The sequence below is a fragment of the Solanum tuberosum genome, unplaced genomic scaffold (genome assembly GCF_000226075.1).
Source record: "Solanum tuberosum cultivar DM 1-3 516 R44 unplaced genomic scaffold, SolTub_3.0 scf00012, whole genome shotgun sequence".
Lineage (NCBI taxonomy): Eukaryota > Viridiplantae > Streptophyta > Magnoliopsida > Solanales > Solanaceae > Solanum > Solanum tuberosum.
The window spans coordinates 854,155-879,644 of NW_006238937.1; the positions used below are offsets into that span (position 1 = coordinate 854,155).

The window sequence follows — 25,490 nt, forward strand, 5'->3', positions numbered from 1 at the left end:
TAGAGTTTAAAAAGTTTTTAACGAAAACTGATACATAATTGAAATAGAAAGAATAGCGCAAAATCTTAATAACTCATCTGGCCTAAATCTTATCCCTACCCTTTAATATATGCGATTCTCCTTTAAAAAATAGTAATAAAATATACAGGAAGGATTAATTAGCTAGCAAATATAGACAAACCATACAGCCTTACGGGATTAATTAATTAGGATTGGACATGAAAATAATTTTCTGTAGGAGCCAGCAGTACCCCATATGTCTCTCTACTTTCTGATCAAAATTCATAAATTTAAAAGAGTCTGTTTGGATTGAGCTTATTGATTTTGATTTATAATTAAAATGTATAAGTTAGAAATTAACTTATAGTTTTTAGCTTATATTTATGACTTAAATAAGTGCTTGTTGTAAATATTTTTAATTTACTCAAACACTTCAAAAGTGCTTACAAGCTATTTTGGCTTAAAACTATTTAAAATAAGTCAATTCAAACGGATTCGGGAAAGTCAAAATGAATAGTCCAATAAGATGGAAATCTCATGAATTCCATTTATATATATAATACTCCTCAAACACAACCTTCTCTTATCTGCAGAATGGCGAGCAGTAGTTGCAACAAGTCTTTCTGCAGCAATTATATGCTACTAAAGCCAGAAGAATGTAGTGTATCAGATTTGGCAAGAATATTGTTTTCCAGTAAAAATTTGGGACAAAAAGAATTCGTAGATGTAGACACCCCTAATGAAGAATTGAACATGACTAAGGAGCCTTTGTCACGTAGATGGGTGTTTTTTATTTCCATTCTAGTCCAGAAGGTTTTAATAAAAATTGCTAAACCTTTAGCAGGGTTCGGCAATACAATTGAATACTGGCTTAACCTTCAAAACGTCAACGGCGGCTTCTTCCGTCTTATTTTCAACTCCTTAAGAGGTACGTACTATTTATATTCTCTGTCTCAATTTATGTGATACTTAATTAGATCCTCTCTATTTCTTTTAATTGGAGTTGTACGGGATCGATATTTATGATCCTGTAGGTAGAGCTGTAGTACCGGATAAGGAATCAGCGGCGTACTTGTCATTTATTGGAAATTTGGATAAAAGAGTTGAGCTGGATTTTAGTAAGATTGTTGAAGAAGTTGAAGGACGTAGAAGATATGATGAGGCAATTAGCATAATGGCTGCAAAAGCAGCTTACGAGAACAAAGCATGGATTGAAACTACTGTCAACCAACACTGGAAGGTAAACTATCTACCTTACATATTGTATTCATCCAGGTCTCGAGTTCGAGTCTCTTGGCTACCGAACTTCCTGACCCGATCCGGATAATATCTTGCTGCCAGGAAAAAAAGAAAAAACATTTGGCATGACCTGTTTTCATATGTCCTTGTACGATTTGGCATGTTCCGTCTTCTCTTACCTTGCACAGTTACATATCATGATCTGGTTGAGCCGCACGCCCTGCCTATTTTTACCATATAGATGGTACTTATTTAAGCAAAAAATCAGTATTCTTAAAATAATTGTATATCCATCTATGCAATAACTATAAGAATGAGAAAGAGATAATCAATATGAAATGATATTTGTTGAAAGAGATAATAATTATTAAGAAAAATATTTATTAAATTTTAAAAAAAAAATATATACAATTTAAAATATTTGAATACATCCATTTTCTCTTCTTTTTTCCATTGTAATGAAAAGGTTGTGCTCAGATTTTGCGTTCCAATTTTATGCAGATGGATTTCGTGGGCTCCTATGATTTCTGGAATGGTAAGATATAAATGTGTAAACTTTTGCAAATTTATTTTTATTATATAGTAACATATATAACTCATTCTACAATGAAATGGTTATTTAATAGTATTATTTTGTAGTAGAATGAATAATCAGTTTAGTATAGCTATATTATCAGTATTATATAATATAAAGTCTAAGTTAAATATATTTTCAATAATTATTTAATGATGTGACACATGATATTTGAAGCCAAAAAATATAACCCAACATATTAACCAATAAGATTATCCTATTCTCTTTTTTGAAAAGAAAAAAAAAACTAAAAGATTGATCTAAGATTATCCTATTCATAATCCCAACCAGTGAGATACATGTTGCATCATGATAAGAAGATAAATTTTAAGTCTTAAGTAACTCATGAGATTGTCCAAAGGGCCAAAACCATATGAAGGACACTAACTAATCCACTCACAATAATCGTGGGACCCAGACACCTAATTAAAGCATCAATTAGGTGCAACGATCGATCATCATAAACAATATTTTAATTATATTATGATGATCATCAACAATATACTAATAGAGTAATAGTGTTATTGTCGTTAGTCAACATATTAACAATCTCTTTGTTATTTGTATGGGAATCAAATGTCTGTCATGGCGATTTTCATGCCATATTTTAAAGCTAAAAAGTTCTCCACAAATATTTTTATTCGTATGAATTAAAATTTATTATTTAATAGCTCAATCTGTCACACTGTATTATTTAATTATATTTTCAACATGTTTAGATATCAAAAGAAGTTAAACGGATAGGATTTTACTGTCCATTTTTTCTTTCTTTCGAATTTTCCTCATTTTTTTTTTCTGGATTTGAACAGATTATCAACAGAAAGCTACTACACAAGCATTTGTGCTTCAGGATAAAAACGTGGACCCTGAGTTGATTGTTGTTGCATTTAGAGGAACTGAATTCTTCAATTCTGATGATTGGATCTCCGACTTTAATCTCTCTTGGTATGACATTCCAGGCATGGGCAAAGTCCATGCCGGATTTATGAAAGCTCTCGGCTTACAAAAGAGCCTCGGATGGCCCAAAGAAATCGAGCAAACTGATACTGATACTAATAATATTAATCAGCCATCTCCAGCCTACTATTTTCTAAGAAAATTGCTCAAACAACTTCTGGAGAAAAATGAAAATGCAAAGTTTGTGGTTACTGGTCACAGCTTAGGCGGAGCACTAGCAATTTTATTTCCAGCAATATTGGCATACCATGAGGAATCTTGGCTGTTGAAAAGATTAGGCGGCGTTTATACATTTGGTCAACCAAGAGTTGGAGATGAAAATTTTGTTGAGTATATGAAGGAACAATTAGCAAAATATGAGGTTCCATACTATAGAGTTGTCTACAGCAATGACATGGTACCAAGATTGCCATATGATAATTTAACTTTCATGTTCAAGCACTTTGGAACTTGCATCTATTACAATAGCCTCTACAAAAAACAAGTAATAATTAACTACTCTGATCTTTCAATTTTATTTTATGTTTCTCCAGAGAGATGGATGTATCAAATTATTTATAATATTACTGCAGATTTTAGGTGAAGAACCAGACAAGAATGGGTTGGCTCTGCTACTGTTTTTACCGAAGATGTTAAATGCGGGTTGGGAGCTGATCAGAAGTTGTATTCTACCATGTGTAAACGGATGGAAGTATCAAGAAGGAGGGCTTCTTCTATTCATGAGAGTGGTAGGGTTGCTACTCCCAGGCATACCTGCTCATTGTCCTCAGGATTATGTTAATGCTACCAGGCTCGGATCACTCAAAACCTCCCAAAGTAGCAAAAGATTGGCATAATTATTGGCGAGTGTGTGTCTTTTATAAATTTTTAACCTACTTATTAGTTTATCCCTGTACCAAATGTAGATATTTAAATTGATTTGAAGTTTTGAACCGTGTCCTTGGAGAACAAAGCAATAATTTCATATTATATATTTAAGTGGTTCATTTATAAGTGTAATGTATCGTGATTAGCTCTTATAAGCCTCTAATTTATTTTAATGGTTCATTTGTGTGTATAGTATATTATAGGGATGTCAAATGGGTGAGTTGGTTGAAATTCATGAAGATATTAAAATGAGTTACGTAGAAATTGGGATGGGTCCTATCCACCTAAGTTTACTTTGACCCCAAATGGATTGGGTTCAAATGGGCTTAAACACCCGCTCAATTTGGCATGCTTAATCTAAAAAATTATAGGAAATATTATGTATTATAGCAAATTATTAATTCAAAATAAATGTTATAGCTACAGTTTCATTTAATTCTAATTCGCAGCAAAAACATTTTCATTCGCCTCTCTCCCCCGAATCTCGCTTGCCACTCTCAGCTCTCTCTCTCGCCTCTCTCACTTTATACAAACAAATGTATAAATTGTGTTTGTATAAAGCGAGGGAGACTGTATATACAAATACAAATACAAATACATATATCTCTATCCTATACACTTATAATTTTACTAAGGCGAAATGGTCTGGAGAACCCTTATACTTGTATCAGTTTGTATTCTGAACCCTTCTACTTACAGCTTTGTCATATGGACCCTTAAACTCAATTAAAATGAGACTTTTAAGCCCCTCTAACCATGTGTGTAGCTCACTCTCCTTTATATAATTGACATGTCATATCCACGTCAGATATATTAATGCCACATCATAATTGTATCATAACTATTTTTAAAATTATTAACCAAATAATAAAATGTAAAATAATAACATTTTAATTAATTATTGGCATTTCTAATTCTCCCTATTTCACGACCAAAAGAAAGCCATCGCCAGCGTCGTCGCCATTTTTGCCGGCAAAATCACATATACTTTCTCCCCTCACCCCATCTTCATCTCCACCGCACACCATCACTATTTTTCTTTCCTCCTCCAACCTCCACAGTAACAACAACTTAAACCACCGCACAACCAGATCTGGCCACCGCACAACCAGATCTGGCCAAGCTTTTCATATTCCTCACACCCCAAATTGCTTACAAATACAATTTCACACCAACCTATGTCGTGAAACTCGTCAAAATCTACCCATTATAGTTTCTCCCCTTCCCATTGTTTCATGGCCCAAACCATTGCCGTCGTCGCCATTGTTGTCGGCGAAACCACTCATATTCCTTCATTTACCTGCCTTCATCTCCGCCACACGTCACGACCATTTTCCTTTCCTTCTCCAACCTCACAAAACCAACAACCTAAGCCAACACACTAGATCTAGCCGAAAAATAGATTGTGGAAAAAAAGAAAAAAAGGTTGGGCAAGGATGAATATGGCTGAAAATGAGGTGTAATGGGTGAAGAAGAAGGAGATTTTAATTAATGGTTTAAATTTTTTTTTTTTAATTTCAAGTATTTTTTAAGTAAAAATGCTCCTCACTCGCCTTAATAGGCGTGTAGTTACACACTTTTGCCAACTCAGACATCTTACTGCCACATAAGCCTGGTCAACGGTCAGAGGGGTTTGTTAAATTGTGTTTTATTGAGTTTAAGGGTCCAGATGACAAAGTTGTAAGTAGAAGGGTTCAGAATACAAACTGATACAAGTATAAGGGTCCACCAGACCATTTCGCCTTTTACTAATACAAATCTTTCCCTGCCAGTTCTCTTTTGTCTTTCTCTCTCTCTCTCGCTTTATACAAACACAGATTATATATTGTATTTGTATAATTTGTGTTTGTATCAAGCGAGAGAGATTGGATATACAAATACAAATGTTTTAACTCGATTCAATTGTATACAAATTCAAATTTTATGTAGATATTCAAACACAATCATTGATACATATACATAGTAATTACATATATACAATTATCTAACCGATATACATATACAATTTACCTCTCTGCCCTCTCTAGCTCGCCTCTCTCCTTTTTCTCCTAATCTCGCTCGCCACTCTAGTCTAACACAAAGAAATACAAACACAATTTTCATAGACACAGACGTCGGATTTATACAAATCGCCGCTATGGAGCACAAATAGCAAAACTGTAGCTATAGAGCACAAATACGATTTTTATGTTTGCTATTCCTAAAACTTACTCAAAATTTTAATATATTGTTATTTAAATTTTGTAACCACAATTTGAATTTCAACTCAAGAATTTTTTTTTTTTAAAAAGTTACAAATGGATAGATAAATCCTGAAAGATATAAAGTAGATAGTAATTCATACCTTCAATTTAAGAATATACATTACATAAATGCAAATAAAGAATATCAAAACGGATTGAAATTAGATATTAAATTGGGCTCAATTGAGATTCTCTTAAAATGAGTTAAGACTTGATAAGTTGAGATTGAACTCAATTTCAAATTATCTTAAGTTCAACCTTTAAAATTCTGAGCAGATTTCCTATAGTTGAGCTCATTTTTGACACATTATGTGAAATGAATTATGCTTTGATTCTTTATAAAATTAAATATTGGATATAATTCACACTACAAAAGTTAGTAAGTTAGCTCAAAATTAAATTATCGAAACAGATCGCTCATTTCATGAACTATTCTTTTTCATTTTTTAACAAATAACTAACCAGAAAATCATATCTTTGAAGAAAAAAAAAGATCTTCGCTTAATATCAAAGATAATCCAAATAATCAGTGGGAGATCACCTCTTTTATTTTTTTCTAATGAAAATAAAAAATCATTACACATGTATACACGTTTACACCTGATGGATATCCACACATGATGATGCTTATGTATTTGATTCTAAAGTAAATGAATAAAAAAAATACTATCTAAACAACTTGCTATAATTAACTTAATATTACTCCCTCCGTTTAAAAAAGAATGACCTCCTTTCCTTTTTAGTCTGTTTCAAAATGAATGACCTCTTTCTTTTTTGGTAACATTTTAATTTCAGTTTTCCACGTGTCATATTTAAGGCCACAAAATTAAAGGATAATTTTGTACATTTGACATAACTTTAATTTAGGACCACAAGATTCAAAAATCTTATTTATTTCCTTAAACCCTGTGCCAAGTCAAACTAGACTATTCTTTGTGAATCGAAGGGAGTACTCTAATTTAAAATGTAATAATGCCAAAAGTCTAACAGGTTGGTGGAACAGTAATATATATATATAAAGAATTACGTTACTAGCCCATCAGACAAGTTTTATCAAACAATAGAGAGGACCCGTGAATTTGATTGAGTTGATAATTTAAATTATTATACAAATGGATCATTTCTTTTCGTAACTAAACATTATAGTTTCAAATTGGCCTAGTGATTCATAAAACTGATCGAGAACTTTGAGATCTCAAGTTCAAAACTTAGTGGAGACAAAAAGTTCTAGGTGATTTTTCCTAGCTACTTGATACTTGGTTAAAGTGTCAAAAATTGATCCAGACACTATGATTATCATTACAATTTCAAATTAATTAAGGAAAAATAAATAAATATAAAAGTTGTTTCAGGTCCAGTAGGTTAATATTATTCTCCTCGTCATATCAAAGGTAATTATACATACATCAAGTACTTGTATAAAACTAAATAATTTAATCATACTATTATTTACAAAATAAATCAGAGGTATATTTGACAATCAATTTTTCCTATATTCAAGATGTTGTGCTTGATAAACAAAAGGCATATAGCCCTACTATGCAAACGCCAAATTAAATTGTACACTACTAATATCTTTTTTCTTCGTTTAATATCAAAGTAGTCAATTAATCTTATTATATAAGTTAGTATATGTCTTGGTTTTATACCTTCCATTAAAAGAATACGTTCGACTAAATAAAATTGCATCTTTCTCATGTGTAAGATTTCTCTAAATTAAGTTAAAAAAAACAAATTATAATTGCTACTGCTTCCAGGAACCGGCCGCTTCAGTCTTCGGGAAGAAATCACTTTTTTTATTTTGCACTTTACCTAATGGTTTTTTTTATTATTATTTAAAAAAGTATCACATGTAACACGTTTAGATTTATCTACAAATATTTAGATTTACCCTATTCTAATCATCATAAATTTTTGTACCCCACCTATGTCTCTCCACTTTCACCTAAACATAATGAAGAGTGTAGAAACCAGAGTTTCCAATAATACTCGCCTAACTAGTACTAGTAGTATAAATAGACCCATACATTTCAAGCTGGAATTCACATCTCTTCTATAATAAAATACTTTACTAAAATAATCATCGATCTGCAGTATGGCGAACAATAGTTGCAACAAATCTTTCTGCAGCAACTATATGTTGCTAAAGCCACAAGAATGTAGTGTATTAGATTTGGCAAAAATTTTGTTTTCCCATAAAAGTTTGGGACAAAAAGAATTCGTGGACTGCCCTAATGAAGAAATGATTAAGGAGCCTTTGTCACGTAGATGGGTTATATTTTTATCCATTCTAGTCCAGAAGATTTTACTCGCAATTGCTAAACCTTTAGCAGGTTTTGGCAATGCAATTGAGTACTGGCTTAACCTTCAAAACGTTAATGGCGGCTTCTTCCGTCTTCTTTTCAAATCCTTAATATGTACGACATTTTATATTTTGTCTAACACTTTTTCGTTTTAGATCTCATGAAGTAGTACGTACTGATATTTATGAACAATTGCAGGTAAAGCTGTATCACCGGATAAGGAATCAGCGGCGTACTTGTCATTTATTGGAAATCTGGATAAAAGAGTTGAGCTGGATTTTAGTAAGAATGTTGGAGGACGAAGAAGATATGATGAGGCAATCAGCATGATGGCTGCAAAAGCAGCTTACGAAAACAAAGCATATGTTGAAACTACTGTTAAGGATCACTGGAAGGTAAACAACCTGAGCTAACATATTGGGTGTGTTTGGTACGAACCAAAATGTTTTCTAGTTTTTTACTTACTGTTTTTGTAAATAATAGTAATATTTGTATATAATCGGTGGGAGTGGGAGCTGCTATAAGATTGGAAAGATATTTATTTTTTCTACCTCCATTTTTAGGAAACTCAAGGAAAATATCTTTTTAAATTTTTCTTACAACAAATCAGACATAAAAAAGTTTTCAGGCACCCATTTTATCTCTCTTTTCTTAATAATTATTAATAATGGAGAAGGATGTGCTCAGATCTTGCGTTTCAATATTATGCAGATGGATCTGGTGGGCTCATTTGACTTCTGGAATGGTAAGATCCTATTTATTACTACTTATAAATATGTATAAGCTTTTGCAAACATAGCGATTATATCTGGGACTAGTGCTCAAATTATTGAAAATAATATAATAAAGTTATCCTTTTTATTTTTTAAGAACAACAAAATCTCATTTTACAATTGGAAATAAAGTTAAATTTTTCTTATTATATAAGAGGGAGTTTGCACAAGCAACAACATGTCTGCTTGATATATAGGGGTGTTTTGAATTATTTTGCTTCAAATTAGCTGTTATACTTAGAGGTGTACTATTTTTAAATGGGAAAAGGGTATAATACATTTTTCAATTTTGTTATTTAGATTTGATATACATTCGTTATAAAAGTGGTTTATATATACTCTACAGTTATACAAATGACTCACATATTTAATTTTCCTCTAATGAAAATGAAAAAAAATAACTTTAAATTATTTTTTTAATTAATTCAACAGCTAACTTGAATTTATTATTTTGATGATCAAATTTTTTATTTTTCCCACTCATTTTCCTCTAAAGTTTATTATAGATGCCTCATATGCTTTTTTTACAAATATAAAAGTTTATATTGTAATATAGCCAAAAAATAGTTTTAAATTTTTTTCTCCCTTTTCATTCACATTTTTTTTGTTTCTCATAACACTTAAGTATGAAAGAAAAAATGAAATAGAATAAGAAACTCAAATAATAATTATCAATCAAAAAATAATTTATATATGAAAAAATTAAATATGCTATTTAAAAAATAAATAAATAATTTTATCATTTTTATAATAATAGAGATATATGTGAGCTATATTTATAACATTAGGAATATATGTGAGTCAATTTATGATAATAGAGCTATATGTGAACTATTTTATAATAAGGATATATATATATAAATTAAGGAGTCTTTTCCACCTTTTTGAATTGGACAAAATAACCGGACCATTATTTAAACCTTTGTACACTACTTTTAAGTCTATGAGCATTGAACCCTACTTCACAGTGTTGTACTATTGCTTATTAAAAGAAAACAATCAAGACAGTAGCCTCTTCATTATTGTGGTAATATATTTAGGTTTGAGCTTTAAGATAATTTACATTTATCTTAAATATTACTCTAATTATATGTAAAAATCTTTTTGTTTAAAGTAATCAATTTTTCCTTTTTAAGGGTTATTCTCTAAAAATGAAAGAGAGCGAAATTAGATTAAAAAATAATTTAATCAATATTAGTACTATTTATCAGATAATCATTTTATATTTAATATCATGTAAATGTATATAAGTTATTTAGATTTAAAAAATTAAAATTATTTAATTAACCTTAATTAAAAATTAAATTATGAATAAATATTGAACCCGTACACAATATGGAATCTTGTTACTTCTTCTAAGTCGGAAGCATTTTCAATAATAACCAAATGACGCCTAATGTTTGAAGTAGAAAAAATAAAATTAAACCAACATTTTAATCTATAGGATCATCCTATCCCAACCACTGGGATGGATCTTGCTTCCTATCATAAAAAAAAATATAAAAATTTGAAGTCTTACTAACTTATGAAACAAAATTAGTGAGATAAATACTGAACTAATTGATTAGCTTTATCATCAACAAATAAGTTGAGAGTTTGAGTTTTTTAAAAAAGAAACAATAATATTGATCTTTTTGGGAGGGTAGTGGGAAAATAAATGCTCATGAGACAAATTGCCGAAAGGGTCAAAACCAGGAGACCAAATAATGCATTCACACGCGTTGTGGGACCCTACACCTAATTAAAGCATCAATCACTGGCAGATCGCATCATCAACAGTGTACTACGGGTCGTTTTGGTGGGAAACAAATTATTCCAGATTTGAACAGATTCCACAAGTTTCCTCATTTTTTTTCTTTCTGGATTTGAACAGATTATCAACAGAAAGCTACAACACAAGCATTCGTGCTTCAGGATAAAAACGTGGACCCTGAGCTGATTGTTGTGGCATTTAGAGGAACTGAATTCTTCAATTCTGATGATTGGATCTCCGACTTTAATCTCTCTTGGTATGACATTCCCGGCATGGGCAAAGTCCATGCCGGATTCGTTCAAGCTCTTGGCTTACAAAAGAGCCTCGGATGGCCCAAAAATATTGTACAAACTGATGATAATATTAATCACCCACCTCCAGCCTACTATTTCCTAAGAAAATTGCTCAAACAACTTCTCGAGAAAAATGAGAAGGCAAGGTTTGTAGTTACTGGTCACAGCTTAGGTGGAGCACTTGCAATTTTATTTCCAGCAATATTAGCATTCCATGAGGAATCTTGGCTGTTGAAAAGATTAGGGGGCATTTATACATTTGGTCAACCAAGAGTTGGAGATGAAAATTTTATTGAGTATATGAAGGGACACTTAACAAAACATGAGGTTCCATACTATAGAGTTGTCTACAGCAATGACATGGTACCGAGAATGCCATATGACAATTCTACTTTCATGTTCAAGCACTTTGGAACTTGCATCTATTACAATAGCCTCTACAGAGAAAAAGTAAGTACCCTTTCAATCTCTTTTTTAAGTAACAAATTTAGTCCATGAAAATGTACTAACTTGGATGTAAATTTAAGGGAAAAGGGTCAAAAATACCCCTCAACTTTGGTTTATTGTTTGACTTTACCCTCGCCGTTAAAATGAAGTTAAATTTACCCTCACCGTTACTAATTTCACCAAATTACCCCTCAAATAGACAGAATACCCAAAATTGACCCAAATTAACCCGAATTTTAAAAAAAGACCCATTCCCCATTTTAAACCCAATGCCCCGACCCCTCTAACCTAAAACCCAATCTCTTTTACCCATTACACTAAGAGAGCATAAGATTGCATTCCTTCTGAGTAATCAACTGCCGGAATAAGCCTCGAAGCTCTAACGTCGGTGCAAAATCAGCAAAATCATCCACCACACCATCACTCAACTTCTGCAAAACAGCACACCTTGGCCCTTACCATCAATCTCAATATGTCCATCTTCGTCCCTGCACAGCCTCTCACCCATCGGATAAAACAGCAGTAGAGCTTTGCTTAATACCTCCTTAAGCACCTTTCGGTCAAAAAAATTTAGGGATCTTGTTGGCCTGTAGAAACAAACACTGGTGTGTGGAAATTAGGCACCACCAAATCCACATTAGAGTTCCACAACCTCAGTTGCGGAGTCTCCTTCACCGGCTACACCATCGTTGATTTTCCTACAGAGTTCCACAGCCTCAGTTGTGGCGTCTCAGTCACTGGCTATACCATAGTCGATTTTCCCACCTCGATCTTCATCATTGATCAATCAACTCTATTTCTGAAATGAAAAAAACACAAAAGTTTCTCTAAAATTACCGATCAAAATTACAAATTATTTATTTTCAATTACCCGCTAATGTGATATGCTAGCAGCTTTCATTGTTAAATATCCATTAGCATAATAAAATGAAATTAACTCAATAGAAAATGACTTACCTTGTGAGGAGAAGGAGAATGATATTGTAGTTGAGCTTTTTTGCCTCTATAATAGGGTATTTCAACTGAGGAAGGAGAGGAGGATTAGAGAAATGGATTTAGGGTTTTAATTTGGTATGAATTCGTGGGTCGGGTCACATTAGAGTTCCACAACCTCAGTTGCGGAGTCTCCTTCACCGGCTACACCATCGTTGATTTTCCTACAGAGTTCCACAGCCTCAGTTGTGGCGTCTCAGTCACTGGCTATACCATAGTCGATTTTCCCACCTCGATCTTCATCATTGATCAATCAACTCTATTTCTGAAATGAAAAAAACACAAAAGTTTCTCTAAAATTACCGATCAAAATTACAAATTATTTATTTTCAATTACCCGCTAATGTGATATGCTAGCAGCTTTCATTGTTAAATATCCATTAGCATAATAAAATGAAATTAACTCAATAGAAAATGACTTACCTTGTGAGGAGAAGGAGAATGATATTGTAGTTGAGCTTTTTTGCCTCTATAATAGGGTATTTCAACTGAGGAAGGAGAGGAGGATTAGAGAAATGGATTTAGGGTTTTAATTTGGTATGAATTTGTGGGTCGGGTTCAGATTAAAAGAGAAATCGGGTCATTTTAATCAAAATTGGGTAATTTTAGTTGATTTGGGGCTTTCCATCCATTTGAGGGGCAATTTTGGTGAAATTAGTAACGGTGAGGGTAAATTTAACTTCATTTTAACGGCGAGGGTAAAGTCAAACAATAAACCAAAGTTGAAGGGTATTTTTGACCCTTTTCCCTAAATTTAATCTATCTTCAGTTTGAGTTGTGTCTACATATGCAAAAATAAAATAAAATATAGTATACATATTGTACAATAATTAGATCTAACTAATTTATTCTAAACTCATTAACTCTAAATCCTGAATTCTCCATGAATATATGTTGTTTGAATAATGCAGATTTTAGTTGAAGAACCAGACAAGAATGGCTCGTTTCTGTTACTGTTTATACCAAAGATGTTAAATGCAGCTTGGGAGCTGATGAGAAGCTGTATTCTACCATGTGTACACGGACGAAAGTATCAGGAAGGCGGGCTTCTTCTATTCATGAGAGTGGTAGGCTTGCTACTCCCAGGCATGCCTGCTCATTGTCCTCAGGATTATGTTAACTCTACCAGGCTCGGATCATCTGATCATTCCACTGAAGACGTTGCAAAGTATCAAAAGATTGGCATAGTACCAGCATAATTATGAATTAATTAGCTAGCGATCGAGTGTGTGCTTTTTAGAATTTCTTATCCTACGTATTAGTTTTTCCCTGCACCAATGTAGATATTTAATTGATTTGAAGTTTGAACCGAGTCCTGAAGATTTCCCCAATCCGATAAGTCTTGAAGATTCACTACATACTTTTGATCTGGAAAAGATCGTCCAGGTAGTGTGTTCATGTGGACTTCCACAGTATCACTCTTAGAATCCTTTTCATGTGCCTTCACAAGTTGGTAGCGTGGAAGACTTAATAGAATTTCCAAAAGACTGACATTGAGTGAGAATAATATATATATTACTAATATATTGCCAGCTATTTGAAATTTGAACTTAGTCCATTACTATACTCCTATAATATTGGTCATCCTGAAAGATGCTAAAGTGTCACCTGAACGCAAATTCCATATATTTCTAAAAGCATAAGAGACAGAATCAAGTCTGTTTCTAATTTCTTCTTCGTTAAGATAAATAAAGTCGATGGAAATGAATAATTGTAACATTGGTTATAAATAAGCTAACACTTGATAATGATATTGCTATGTTGATTACCTAATTTCAGGAGAAAAATAGGTGCAATTAGTATCGTCAATTAATCAGAAACATCATGGAACGTGTGAGTAGCAAGAAGTACCTCCAATTGAAACCAGATGAAACAAGTCTTTTGGATCTCATACGTATTCTCTTCTCAGGGGATCTTGAGAGCAAAGAATTCATAGAATGTTTGAGAGTGAAAGAGATAGCCTTCGAGCGTTGAGGTTATATCTTTCTCTCCGTCTCCGTGCAAAAAGCACTTCATTTCATCTCAAAGCCTCTGTTTTTTTTAGGTTCAACTTCAGAGAGCTGTCTAAATCTTCTTGCCAGTTACCAAAACCTTACTACATTATTTTTGAGAATCCTACAAGGTTATGCCAGTTTAATTTTCTTATTTGACATTTCCAATTGCTTCAACTTATAGTATTGTTTTCTGACTTTACTGTTATAGTGTGTAAATTGAAATTAATCCGGATTACGGTTGATAGGGAAGGTAGAGATGCCAGACAAAGAGTCAGCCAGCTATCTCTCTGCTATTGGATTTATAGACCAAAGAGTGAATAGTCATAAGAAGTTCAAACCAGGGGATAAAACGTATATTGTTGCGCTTTCTGCAGTGGCATCAAAAGTAGCCTACGAGAATAAAGCCTTCATCCGAGCAACTGTTGAAGATCAATGGAAGGTCCTCTAACTCATATTTCAGTTAGCTAATTCAATTAACAGGAAAAAACGAAATAGAGTACTTTTTAAAAACTTGTGTTCTGTATTTGTTAGTATTAACTGGTATGCTAGCTAGCTCATATACATTCGTGTTAGGTTAATAACTATTTTGTTCAACTGCTGTCTTACTCTAGTACTAATATGTACATATTTTGCTGTTTGTGCAGATGGATTTGTTGGGTTCCTATGATTTTTGGAATGGTAAGATAAGTATACAAGTTAATTTGAATGGATAGCTTAAATAATATGCCAAATGCTATTACATACCATTAACGCATTTTTCATCTCTTTTCGTACAATTGGCTAATGTCGGAAGTCTAACAAATACAAATTGGGATAGAGGCAGAACAATTTCCAGCCCTGATCTCTAACACAAACTTGTGCTTTGTCAGAATATCACGAAAAGAAATCAACTCAAGGATTCTTATTTCATGATAAAACTCCTTGTCCAGACGTAATAATTGTGGCATTTAGAGGTACAGAACCCTTCAATTCAGATGATTGGAGTACGGATTTCGACATATCTTGGTACGAATTCCAGGGCATGGGCAAAGTTCACAGCGGTTTCATGAAGGCTCTGGGCTTACAGAAAGATAAAAAATGGCCTCCCAATATTACACAAGAAGACCAACGCCCATTAGCATACTACACAATCAGGGAAAAACTAAGAGACCTCTTACAGAAAAATAAGCAAACAAAGTTTGTCCTAACAGGACACAGCTTAGGCGGTGCGCTTGCAGTTCTTTTTGCAGCAGTTCTTGCATTTCATAACGAGACTTTTATACTGGAAAGATTGGAAGCAATTTACACATTTGGGCAGCCAAGAGTAGGTGATGCCAAGTTTGGTGATTTCATGAAGGAAAATTTCAGGAATTATGGCATTGAATATTATAGATTTGTTTACAGTCATGATGTTGTGTCCAGATTGCCTTATGATGACTCCATCATGCTTTTTAAACACTTCGGAACATGCCTTTACTATAACAGCATATACGAAGGAAAGGTAAGTACAAAAAAAAATTCTTAAGATCTACGAGTTGATTTCTCAGCTAGTCACTCAACTAATACTTATTACCTCAGAAAATCACATTCTTTGTTGAAAAATATTGACCTTTTGAGTTTTGAGATACTAAAATACGTATTAGTTGAGTGTGATCATCTGAGAAATCTACCTAACGAATGTGTTTGTTGTTTTATTTTCAAGATTACTAATAGGAACTTTTGCATTATGTGAAATAGATTGTGTCAGAAGAACCAGACAGAAATTACTTTTCTGTGAGATCACTAATATCAAAGAGGGTGGATGCATTGTGGGAGTTGGTGAGAAGCTTTCTTCTTCCATATTTGTATGGAACAGAATACAGAGAAAACTTGCTTCTACAAGCACTTAGGTTGTATGGACTAGTATTTCCAGGCATGCCTGCTCATGGTCCCCAAGAGTATATTAATGCAATTTGTTTGGGAGATGCTAATTTGTTCACCAATGTTGGTACATCATCTTGACAATTCTCGTCTACTTTGATGTCTATTGGAAATTGGATATTATTCCTCCATTAATCAAGAATTCACATATTTGTATATTAGGCTTGTTACTCAAATTATATCATATTAATATATATAACAAAATTTGAACTCTTTTGGCAAGCGTCATGATGGTCCATTGAAGCTTAGTAATAATGTATTTATTGATCTATAAATCTGATAAAAAAAATTATTTTATCTTTAACCATTTTTTATTTGGTAAACAAAGGTAAAATCGCATAGTCTATTGAATATTAGTAATTGTGTTATTTGTACTCTTTTGTGATGTTTGATAGTTGAGGCTATAACTTTTTTTTAAATGGTAGAATACGTTGTTGAAATTACATTTATTTATATAAAAATAAAAGCATCCTCTTCAAAATATAATTGAAAACATTTAAAAAAAAATATTAATCTCATAGAAAATTTCAAAATTAATCTCATATAAAGTTCGCTGACATATATATTATTATTAGTTTTTTTTTTTTTTTGGCAAACAATGTGAATATATCTATTAACAAAAAAGCCACTTACAATTTGTGAGCACCACCCTTCATTCCCGCTATGTAGGATGGAGGGTTGCCTCAATCAAAACAGAAAAGCAAACTAGTTACATAATTTGTGCCAAAAACTCCTACATCTAAGTGCTCTTTTTGTTTTCTTATACATTTCTATCCTCACTTCAATTTCACGTATTACATTCCCCACTATATCAACATATTGAATACTTGTTCCTTTGAATTGTTTCCAATTCCTTGCTTTCCAAATGTGGTATATCATGGCTTCCCAAAGGGCTGCTATCACTTCCTTCTTGAACTTTTTCCAATGCTTCTTTTTGATCATCTCCAAAGTAGTACTCAAGTCTGTTGTATGCATGGGAGTGTTAGTCCAACTTAGGAGTGTTGTCCTCACCCTTGTGGCATATTCACAGTCAACAAACAACTGCTTATTTGTTTCCAGTACTGCCTCTTGACATAAGTAGCAAACAATTATTTCAACTTGTATATTCATATGTATCAACCTTTCTTTTGTAAGTAGACGCTTCTGTGTTGCAAGCCACATGATAAATCTTTGCCTTGGCAGTGATACAGAGTTCCAAATTACAAATATATTATTATTTAACAAAATATGACTAAACTTTCTCAATAGCAACAAGTATTATTCAACTAGCAATATTGAAGAATTCTTCAATATCTTTATTAGGATTTTTAAATTATATATTTATAAATTCGTTGTGAATATTATAACCTCGTATCATAAATAACTGAACAATATTTATGTCCATAATTCACGCACACATTTATAAATGACTTTAAAAAATGCATTTTAATTAACGATAATATGACACATGCTTCCTCAAATAATGGAGAGGTGGTCGTAATTTTTTAAATTAAAAGAGAGATTATTGTTGCAAAAATCAAACTTAAGAAAATATTTAATATTATCCCAAAAATAACGGTGAGACAATTTCCCTCAAGACAATATTTCATATTTAATATTATCTCCAAAAATAATGGCGAGACAATTTCCATTGAGGGATTATATATCAATGCGCGAAGGGTTATAATTGTAATTTTAATAAAAGCCTTGGCCGTGAAGGGATTATATATATTATATAAAAAAAAACACGGGACAGATAAGAGCAGTGGCTTGGGGTTTGAAGGAGCTGAGCGGCGCGAGGAAGAGCGAGCGAGCCGAGCGGAGCGGAGTGAGAGAGCGAATTAGGGTTTTGGTAATCGGAATCAAGAAGGTCAGTGGAGCGCCTAAATCTAATTTAGTACTCGTTGTGATTTTAATTTCTTTGGTATCTGAAGATCTTAGAGAAATTGGTGAGTTTGTTCTGAAATATGATGATGATGATGATATTTGTGTGTGAGAAAGAGGTGTGTGTCTGTTACCTGCAGGAAGAATCATCGTGTGTGAGCGATTCATTTATAGAGAGAGGTGTGGTGAGATCGCGAGAGCGAGTTGAGTGTATATCCAACGATTTCCACTCTCCGCTAATCAATTTGTCAGACAAGTTTTTGTTACCATGTCGGAGAGGAAGCTTGTGGTAAGTTTTGGTTTCTTTCTTGATTTTCAAGGCATGTTTTTCTTTGATTGTAATCTTAATGTGACTGCTTCTTGATTTTTAGGTTTTAGGCATCCCATGGGACGTGGATACAGAAGGTCTAAGGGAATATATGATCAAATATGGAGACTTGGAGGACTGTATTGTGATGAAGGTCAGTATTCGCAGCTACTTTGACTTTTATGATATGCATTGTTTCAGATATACTGTAGTTCCAAAGACTTTCATGACCTAACTGGGTGCAGTCTTGTTTTTAGTGTTGAAAATGCTGTTTCTTTTTTGTTTGTTAAATGTGCTTATATCAGAAATTGAGATATCAAATCTGGGTTACAGAAGGGTTATATATTTATCGTCTGGTGCACAGCTTGCAGCTTTTAGTGCATAGCTTTCTTGTGAAAAAAATAGGGCTGTTATATCATGTATGGTGAAACAAAAACATAAGGATTTCTATTGCCCCAAACTCTGTTCTAGTTGTTGTTAGGAAAAGGTTGTTGCTTCACTACTTGGAAAATTTAGCAGAACTATCCACTTAAGAGATGTCACTTTTGGAATTCAACCAAGAACATGTCCCAAACTGGTTTATTTCTTGAGAACTACACTGGTGGGCACACAAGAACTGGGTCTCAGAAGAAAATCTTGTCTAGTAGATTCAAGTGCATTGGGTTCTTTCCTGATAAGGTAAACTAATGTTCTCAAAGGCGATCGCCTTTGGCCAGAGGCGAGCCGAACGCTTTGCGCCTATTTACTGGCAAGGCGTGGCGACCTCGCAAAGGCGATCAATGGCGAGAAATGACAAGTGGTGAGGTGGCACCATTGTTGCGTTTTTATTTAGTTTTTTGAAAAAAACAAATGTGCTTAATAATTAAATGGCAATATTAGGGTTTTTAAAAACAGACGGGACTCACGACTCTCTTCTTCAATTTTCTCTTTTAACACGCGACTCTCTTCTTCAATTTTCTCTTTTAACACGTGACTCTCTTCTGGTAGGTCAATGTGCACAGCTTCCTATTACTCTGTTAGTCATTCCTCTGTTCTTATTTTATGGTCTGTTTTTTTATATCTGCAGACTGCAAATCTGCCTTTTTAAAAAAAAAAATCTATGTCCTATTTCAATTTCTGTCCAACTCAACTTAGTCATTCAAGTTCTTGAGTTCTAGTATTGTTTGTCAATTGTCTCATGAGTTATTGAGTCATTCAAGTTCTACGGTTAGTTTTTGAATTGAAATATTTGCTAATATGTTATTGCTTTTGAGATTTTGGTTATTTATATTGGTTATTTATATATGCATTAAGTATTTTCAGTTTTTGATATTAATTGGCGCCTCAATTCGAAAAGGCGAGCACCTCGCTGCGTGGCGAGGCAGGCCCTTGTCGCCTTTTGCCATCTAAAACACTGGGTAAACTAAAGTATTCATCATCCCCATGGAGGTGTTTATATCAATGTTTACAGTTGCAGAAGGCCTTCTGGATTTCTGAAGGAATATAGTGCTCCAAGGACCAATTTTTTCTTCTTCTTGATAATAGATTAACTGCCTTAACTTGCAATCCATCCCAATTTTTGTGGTACTCTTTCCTTTCTAGTCATTCTTTAAAAATGACATTTTTCCATAATAGTAACAATTTAACTTTAAGCTACCAATTTTACCCTTAATGAGATGAATTATAAACCCACAAAAATCTATATCTTATATTAGACCACAAGTTCCAAAAGGTTTCTTAAATTCCGTGCCCAATCTAATACCTTCACATATATTGGGACGGAGGGAGTACCAAACATTGCCATGTTTGTGTATTTTGATTCTGGCGTGTTTTCCCAATCATTTTATTGATTGCTTTCCTGACAATTTTAAACATAAATCAACAGTGTATCTGGAGATTGATCTCTTTTACTAATTTCCCAAAAGTGTGCTGTCTAGTTTATTTAGCTATTATATATTTGCATTTTAGTGCTTTGAAAGTTAATGTGCTTTCTGGCGCAAAATTTCTTATCATCTTCTTGAAGAAGACTAACGAGTATTGATCTTCATCTAGGAACGTGCTACTGGTCGTTCTCGTGGATTCGGCTATGTCACATTTGCTACAGTTGAGGATGCTAAGGTGATTTTGGTTTTAATTTGGTTTTCATGTCATTGTTGCAATCATATTTGCATACTACTCTCAAGTAAAACTTTCTTACATTTTATGGCCTTGTTCTTTGTCCTTCGTAGAGCTTATTTATGATTTTGTGGTTTTTTTTGCGAACTTGATTCATATACTTATGGATTTGTATGATGCAGAATGCATTGTCTAAGGAGCACTTTCTTGGAAACAGAATGCTAGAAGTGAAAGTGGCGACACCGAAGGTGCACTGCTCTTACACTTAATGAAAAAACTTTCTTTGTTACTTTAGTATTTCATCCAATGCGGTGCCATTACTATCTAGGCCAACTATTAATATATTGCAGTAGCTTGAGTTGATTAAAATGGAATGATTATCATGGTTTTATATTGATTTCTTCATTTGGCAGGACATGAAATTGCATTTTAACAAGTGAAAGCCCATTTTTATGATCATTGTGCCTCTAAATACTTTGTAAGGTCTAATACTGATGCTCCAAATTTTTTTGGCAGGAGGAGATGAGGGCTCCTGCAAAGAAAGTGACCAGGATTTTCGTTGCTAGGATTCCTCCGTCTGTGTCTGAAGCTACTTTCAGAGGGTATTTGTGAAGGATTGCTTTATTAAGATTATTTCTAGCTGGTTGGTTGTTTCATTATTAGAATTTAATATCTTATTTGATTTGATTTTCTTTTGCAGTTATTTTGAGAAGTACGGTGAAATAACAGATCTATACATGCCAAAGGTTCCCCTGTCTCTTTGTGACATTGTTACTTCATATATGTGCTGTCTTGTTCTGGCATTAAATTATAGGATTCATGATGTACTAATTAATCTTACCCAATCTGTAGGATCCATCTACCAAGGGACATCGTGGAATTGGGTTTATTACTTTTGCAAATGCTGGTATGTCTCCCATCCTAAATTTTTGCAGTTATTTTCTCTATTTTCCAGGAACTGTATCTTGTAGGAACTGTGTTTGGGAAAATCCCATATTCCATCTTATATTTCAGGGAGGGAAAACATGCAGTGTCGTAGTTGCAATATTTTTCTCTGAATCTATCTGCAGTGCATTCACTCTGACAAGCGCTCAATTAGTGCAGTTAATTCTTAAAATCTGGATCAATCAGTTTACCTTGATTCAGCATAAATTCTTTTAATTGTTATAGAAATGAAGATCTTCAACCTTTATGCATTAATCCATACTCCAAGAAGTTCACTTTCCTGATATTGAAACATTTTTTGTCATTTTGGAATAAACAGCTCACTGGTCAGGTGTTTAACCCGTCACCCTACAACGGTAAAAAAAAAACAATTAGGAGATCAACAATTTTTCCATTAATTCCACACTCGGTATATTGCCTTTCGGGGTGCTTACTTTGAGCCTGATCATGGGATGATGAGAAATGAATTTGACATTTGAAGAGTTTCTACTGTAGATCAGCAACTTTTCTGATTTGATCTCAGCCTTGATTCTTCCTCTAGTTATTTTGTGTCAATTTGTATACCCCCACCCCATCCGGAACTGTTCCACTGGCAGTCTAGTTATATAATCTAGGTATTTTGACTTACATATGCATCTTGTTAAGAATATAATTAACTAATAAGCTTAAGCTTTTAGATGAGATGGTCACACACTTTAACATGAGCAGACAGAGGTCCTGAGATCGAATCTCACCGCCACCCATATCAAAAAGAATTTTTACGTGCTTGGCCCATGAAAAAGAATCAGGCCCGCACTTGAGGGGGGGTGTTGAGAATATAATTAACTAATAAGCTTAAGTCTTTTAGATGAGATGGTCACACACTTTAACATGAGCAGACAGAGGTCCTGAGATCGAATCTCACCGCCACCCCATATCAAAAAGAATTTTTAACGTGCTTGGCCCATGAAAAAGAATCAGGCCCGCACTTGAGGGGGGGTGTTGAGAATATAATTAACTAATAAAAGTGTGTTCTCTCTATAAAGCTTAAGCTTATATTGTCTAGGGATGTGGTAGCTACCACCTTGTTTTTATTTTTTCACCCAGATAGAGGCAGGGAAGTCTCCTACATGCATGCTTATCATGTCTTCTGCAGACTGCAGTTTCTAGTCAGTTTTGTAATGATTTTCCTTTGAATTGAGTCACTTTTGGTTTCTTTACCCAGAATCAGTTGATGATCTGATGAATGACACCCACGAACTGGGAGGTTCCACAATTGTGGTTGACCGAGCAACACCCAAGGCAAGTTATGCATAACCGAACTTTGATGTATCTCCAGTGTTATTCCAGATGTCATTGAATTTCACATGTTCTGTGATGGTTCATTAAAATTTACATTTTCTGCTGATGATTCTAGGAAGAAGATTTCAGACCTGTTAGTCGGATGTCTCAGGGTGGAGGAGGATATGGTGCATATAATGCATATATGAGTGCAACTACTAGATATGGTGCGCTTGGTGCTCCCACCTTATATGATCATCCTAGTTCTATGTATGGAAGTAAGTGAGCAACAATGAACAGTAAATAATGACAAATATATCTTAAGCATGACACACCATCAATCATGCCTCTTATTTGACACAATTTTTGTACTAAGAAAATTTAATTAAATAAATCAGGAGGAGGAGGAGGTGGAGGATTTCCATCTCGTGGCGGCATGGGCCAGAAGATCTTTGTTGGTCGACTACCTCAAGAGGCAACAACTGAAGATCTTCGCCAGTATTTTGGTAGATTTGGCCGTGTTTTAGATGTATATGTCCCAAAGGTAAAAATTCTCTTATTTTATTTCTTTTTCGGTAACAGATCTCGTCTCAAGTAACTTAGTAAATTGTATAATTCTGTTATGATGGCGATGCTTATCTCCTCTAGGATCCAAGAAGACCAGGGCACAGAGGGTTCGGTTTTGTCACATTTGCTGATGATGGTGTTGCAGATCGTGTTTCTAGAAGGCCTCATGAGATATGTGGACATCAGGTATTTGTTGGGATTCCAAGGAAAAAGATATTTCTTTATCTTTTGTATCTCCACCCCCCAATGAAATCTGTAGACCTTGAAGTGTCAGTTGACCAGATTTTGAAATGAGACCATGGATGAGGAAAATCCATGACCTGACGACCAAATGTGGGGGAAATTCTTGTCCACTCTAGAGCCACTTGATGGATGATATCTTAAAACTCCCTGGCTATTGCCTAGGATGTTCTGCTGGCATTATAAGATTGCTTGAAAGGTTAACTGTTTTTTTGCAAAATTTAAATCTTTGTAACTTACCTGGCCATTAACCTGGATGTACTGCAATGCGGCCAATAGAACATTGTTCTGAAGATGATAAAGTTATAACTGTTTGCTTGGCAAACCAAAATATATACATTAATGTGAAGTTGGCCTTTTGGGAGTTTGAACTTTTACCTGCTGAATTTTGCCCTCCTATATGTAAAGCAGCTTGGGTTACCCTTTTGGCTTCACTAATATCAGTGACCTTTCATGTTATGCTATGAGGAGTCTTATTCCTAGTTCTACCTTGCTTTTTAGGTTGCAATCGATTCTGCTACTCCCCTTGATGATGCTGGTCCAAGTAATAATTACATGATGGATCCTCCTCCTCCTGCTCCTGAAGCATATGGGGGATATGGTGGTCCTATGCGTACTTATGGAAGGATGTATGGGGGCCTAGATTATGATGATGTAAGTATTTGAACCTTACTTAGCCAGTCAAATAACTTCTGTTGTCTTATCTTTAACTTTGACCTCCATGATAGAATTGCTTTTATATTGTTAAACATTTATTGCCATGGAAAGGCACTGTTCCACCTTGACTTTTTCTTTGGGTGATTTTGAACTTACAATCCTCCCCTGTCCCGCCAGAAAAATGGTCAATAACTGACCTTCTTCCTGAGTCTTTCAGCTGTGGTTCTGACTTCTGCCTGGACAATAATTCAATTTGCTCTCTTTATCTGACTGACCTAAGCATGACAATGCAATGTGATGCTTTTTATGTGAATGAAAGAACGCACTCATCTTTATGGCATCTTCCTATCGTTTCAGTGCAGTAATTTCAACTAAAGGAGAATTTTTTCTATTTTCATATTTGCCATCCTCAAAAAGACAACAATTTATTATCATGCTCATCATACCTCTTTCTGTTCTGTTTTTTTCTCCAAGTTTGTTTCACATGGATATTATAGCCTTAAACTTATGACCAGCCTGTTATTGTTAGTCCTTAATTGAATAGATGAGAATTCTGGTGATAACCTTTAAATATGTGATTTTCTTCTGGTTCTGACAGTGGGGTTACGGCCTGGGTGGTGGGAGACCTTCAAGATCAGATATGAGATACAGGCCCTACTAGCTGGCCTGGTTGGATAGGAGGCGTTCAAGATCAGATATGAGATTCAGGCCCTAGTAGCTTTGTGTTGCAGGAGGTCAGAGGCTGTCTGAATTTCCAATGGATGACAACATAGATGTCATATTTATCTCAGCTTATTAGGTGGACATCATAATACATGTGCTACTGATACTTAATTTAATTGAAGAAGCAGTGCTGATGGATTGTGCAATTCACTTCATGCTTGATCCTTTGTATTAAACGTATTGAAGAAACAAAGAACGGGTGTTAATTCCATATCCAGAAGTATAAACATAGTAGTGAAGCAACATAACCAATTGGGTATGTTTTTGTACTTAAAAGCTGAGTTTTTTTGGAAATCCATTCTGAAAGATGAATGGTTGCCTGGATTTATGTTTGTGGAATGGTTGTGCAAAGAAGTAAAATGAAGTTTTTAAATACACTGATTACTGTCAAAAATCTGCATCATTGGGATTGGAATACTGAAATCTGTCGAATAAAAGATTTCCAGCTTTTCTCTATTATATGTAGGTTGGACTAGTGAAATATATATTATGTTGGTGT

At 33.9% G+C, this 25,490-nt stretch overlaps 4 protein-coding genes across 4 annotated transcripts; all 4 read left to right on the plus strand.

Moving 5' to 3' along the window:
* Nucleotides 1-583: 583 nt before the first annotated feature.
* On the plus strand, nt 584-3,763 carry LOC102590929 (uncharacterized). Its single transcript, XM_006339830.2, has 5 exons — nt 584-928; nt 1,035-1,240; nt 1,741-1,774; nt 2,623-3,254; nt 3,343-3,763. The coding sequence occupies exons 1-5, from the start codon at nt 595-597 to the stop codon at nt 3,604-3,606; spliced, it is 1,470 nt and encodes a 489-aa protein (XP_006339892.2). The 5' UTR covers nt 584-594; the 3' UTR covers nt 3,607-3,763.
* Nucleotides 3,764-7,806: 4,043 nt separating this feature from the next.
* Nucleotides 7,807-13,966, plus strand: LOC102591281 (uncharacterized). Its single transcript, XM_006339831.2, has 5 exons — nt 7,807-8,297; nt 8,382-8,578; nt 8,895-8,928; nt 10,830-11,452; nt 13,354-13,966. Exons 1-5 carry the CDS (start codon nt 7,976-7,978, stop codon nt 13,639-13,641), a joined length of 1,464 nt encoding a protein of 487 aa, XP_006339893.1. The 5' UTR covers nt 7,807-7,975; the 3' UTR covers nt 13,642-13,966.
* A 300-nt stretch (nt 13,967-14,266) lies between these two features.
* LOC102579576 (uncharacterized) lies at nt 14,267-16,529 on the plus strand. Its single transcript, XM_006339880.2, has 6 exons — nt 14,267-14,336; nt 14,418-14,564; nt 14,682-14,875; nt 15,081-15,114; nt 15,306-15,916; nt 16,153-16,529. The coding sequence occupies exons 1-6, from the start codon at nt 14,267-14,269 to the stop codon at nt 16,414-16,416; spliced, it is 1,320 nt and encodes a 439-aa protein (XP_006339942.1). The 3' UTR covers nt 16,417-16,529.
* A 1,529-nt stretch (nt 16,530-18,058) lies between these two features.
* On the plus strand, nt 18,059-25,366 carry LOC102591610 (heterogeneous nuclear ribonucleoprotein D-like). Its single transcript, XM_006339832.2, has 14 exons — nt 18,059-18,184; nt 18,339-18,487; nt 18,570-18,659; nt 20,537-20,602; nt 20,782-20,847; nt 21,116-21,201; nt 21,300-21,345; nt 21,452-21,506; nt 22,749-22,825; nt 22,941-23,082; nt 23,203-23,348; nt 23,453-23,557; nt 24,113-24,265; nt 24,867-25,366. The coding sequence occupies exons 2-14, from the start codon at nt 18,467-18,469 to the stop codon at nt 24,927-24,929; spliced, it is 1,116 nt and encodes a 371-aa protein (XP_006339894.1). The 5' UTR covers nt 18,059-18,184; nt 18,339-18,466; the 3' UTR covers nt 24,930-25,366.
* Nucleotides 25,367-25,490: the final 124 nt, after the last annotated feature.

Bases quoted from the DNA above. Each gene is read 5' to 3' on its own strand.
- LOC102590929 (XM_006339830.2), top strand. From the start codon at position 595: ATGGCGAGCAGTAGTTGCAACAAGTCTTTCTGCAGCAATTATATGCTA. The intron at 929-1,034 runs GTACGTACTATT...ATGATCCTGTAG, and splicing joins TATTTTCAACTCCTTAAGAG to GTAGAGCTGTAGTACCGGAT. The intron at 3,255-3,342 runs GTAATAATTAAC...ATATTACTGCAG, and splicing joins ATAGCCTCTACAAAAAACAA to ATTTTAGGTGAAGAACCAGA.
- LOC102591281 (XM_006339831.2), top strand. From the start codon at position 7,976: ATGGCGAACAATAGTTGCAACAAATCTTTCTGCAGCAACTATATGTTG. The intron at 8,298-8,381 runs GTACGACATTTT...GAACAATTGCAG, and splicing joins TCTTTTCAAATCCTTAATAT to GTAAAGCTGTATCACCGGAT. The intron at 8,929-10,829 runs GTAAGATCCTAT...GGATTTGAACAG, and splicing joins CTCATTTGACTTCTGGAATG to ATTATCAACAGAAAGCTACA.
- LOC102579576 (XM_006339880.2), top strand. From the start codon at position 14,267: ATGGAACGTGTGAGTAGCAAGAAGTACCTCCAATTGAAACCAGATGAA. The intron at 14,565-14,681 runs GTTATGCCAGTT...TACGGTTGATAG, and splicing joins ATTTTTGAGAATCCTACAAG to GGAAGGTAGAGATGCCAGAC. The intron at 15,917-16,152 runs GTAAGTACAAAA...TATGTGAAATAG, and splicing joins ACAGCATATACGAAGGAAAG to ATTGTGTCAGAAGAACCAGA.
- LOC102591610 (XM_006339832.2), top strand. From the start codon at position 18,467: ATGTCGGAGAGGAAGCTTGTG. The intron at 18,660-20,536 runs GTCAGTATTCGC...ATCTTCATCTAG, and splicing joins AGGACTGTATTGTGATGAAG to GAACGTGCTACTGGTCGTTC. The intron at 21,507-22,748 runs GTATGTCTCCCA...TTCTTTACCCAG, and splicing joins TATTACTTTTGCAAATGCTG to AATCAGTTGATGATCTGATG.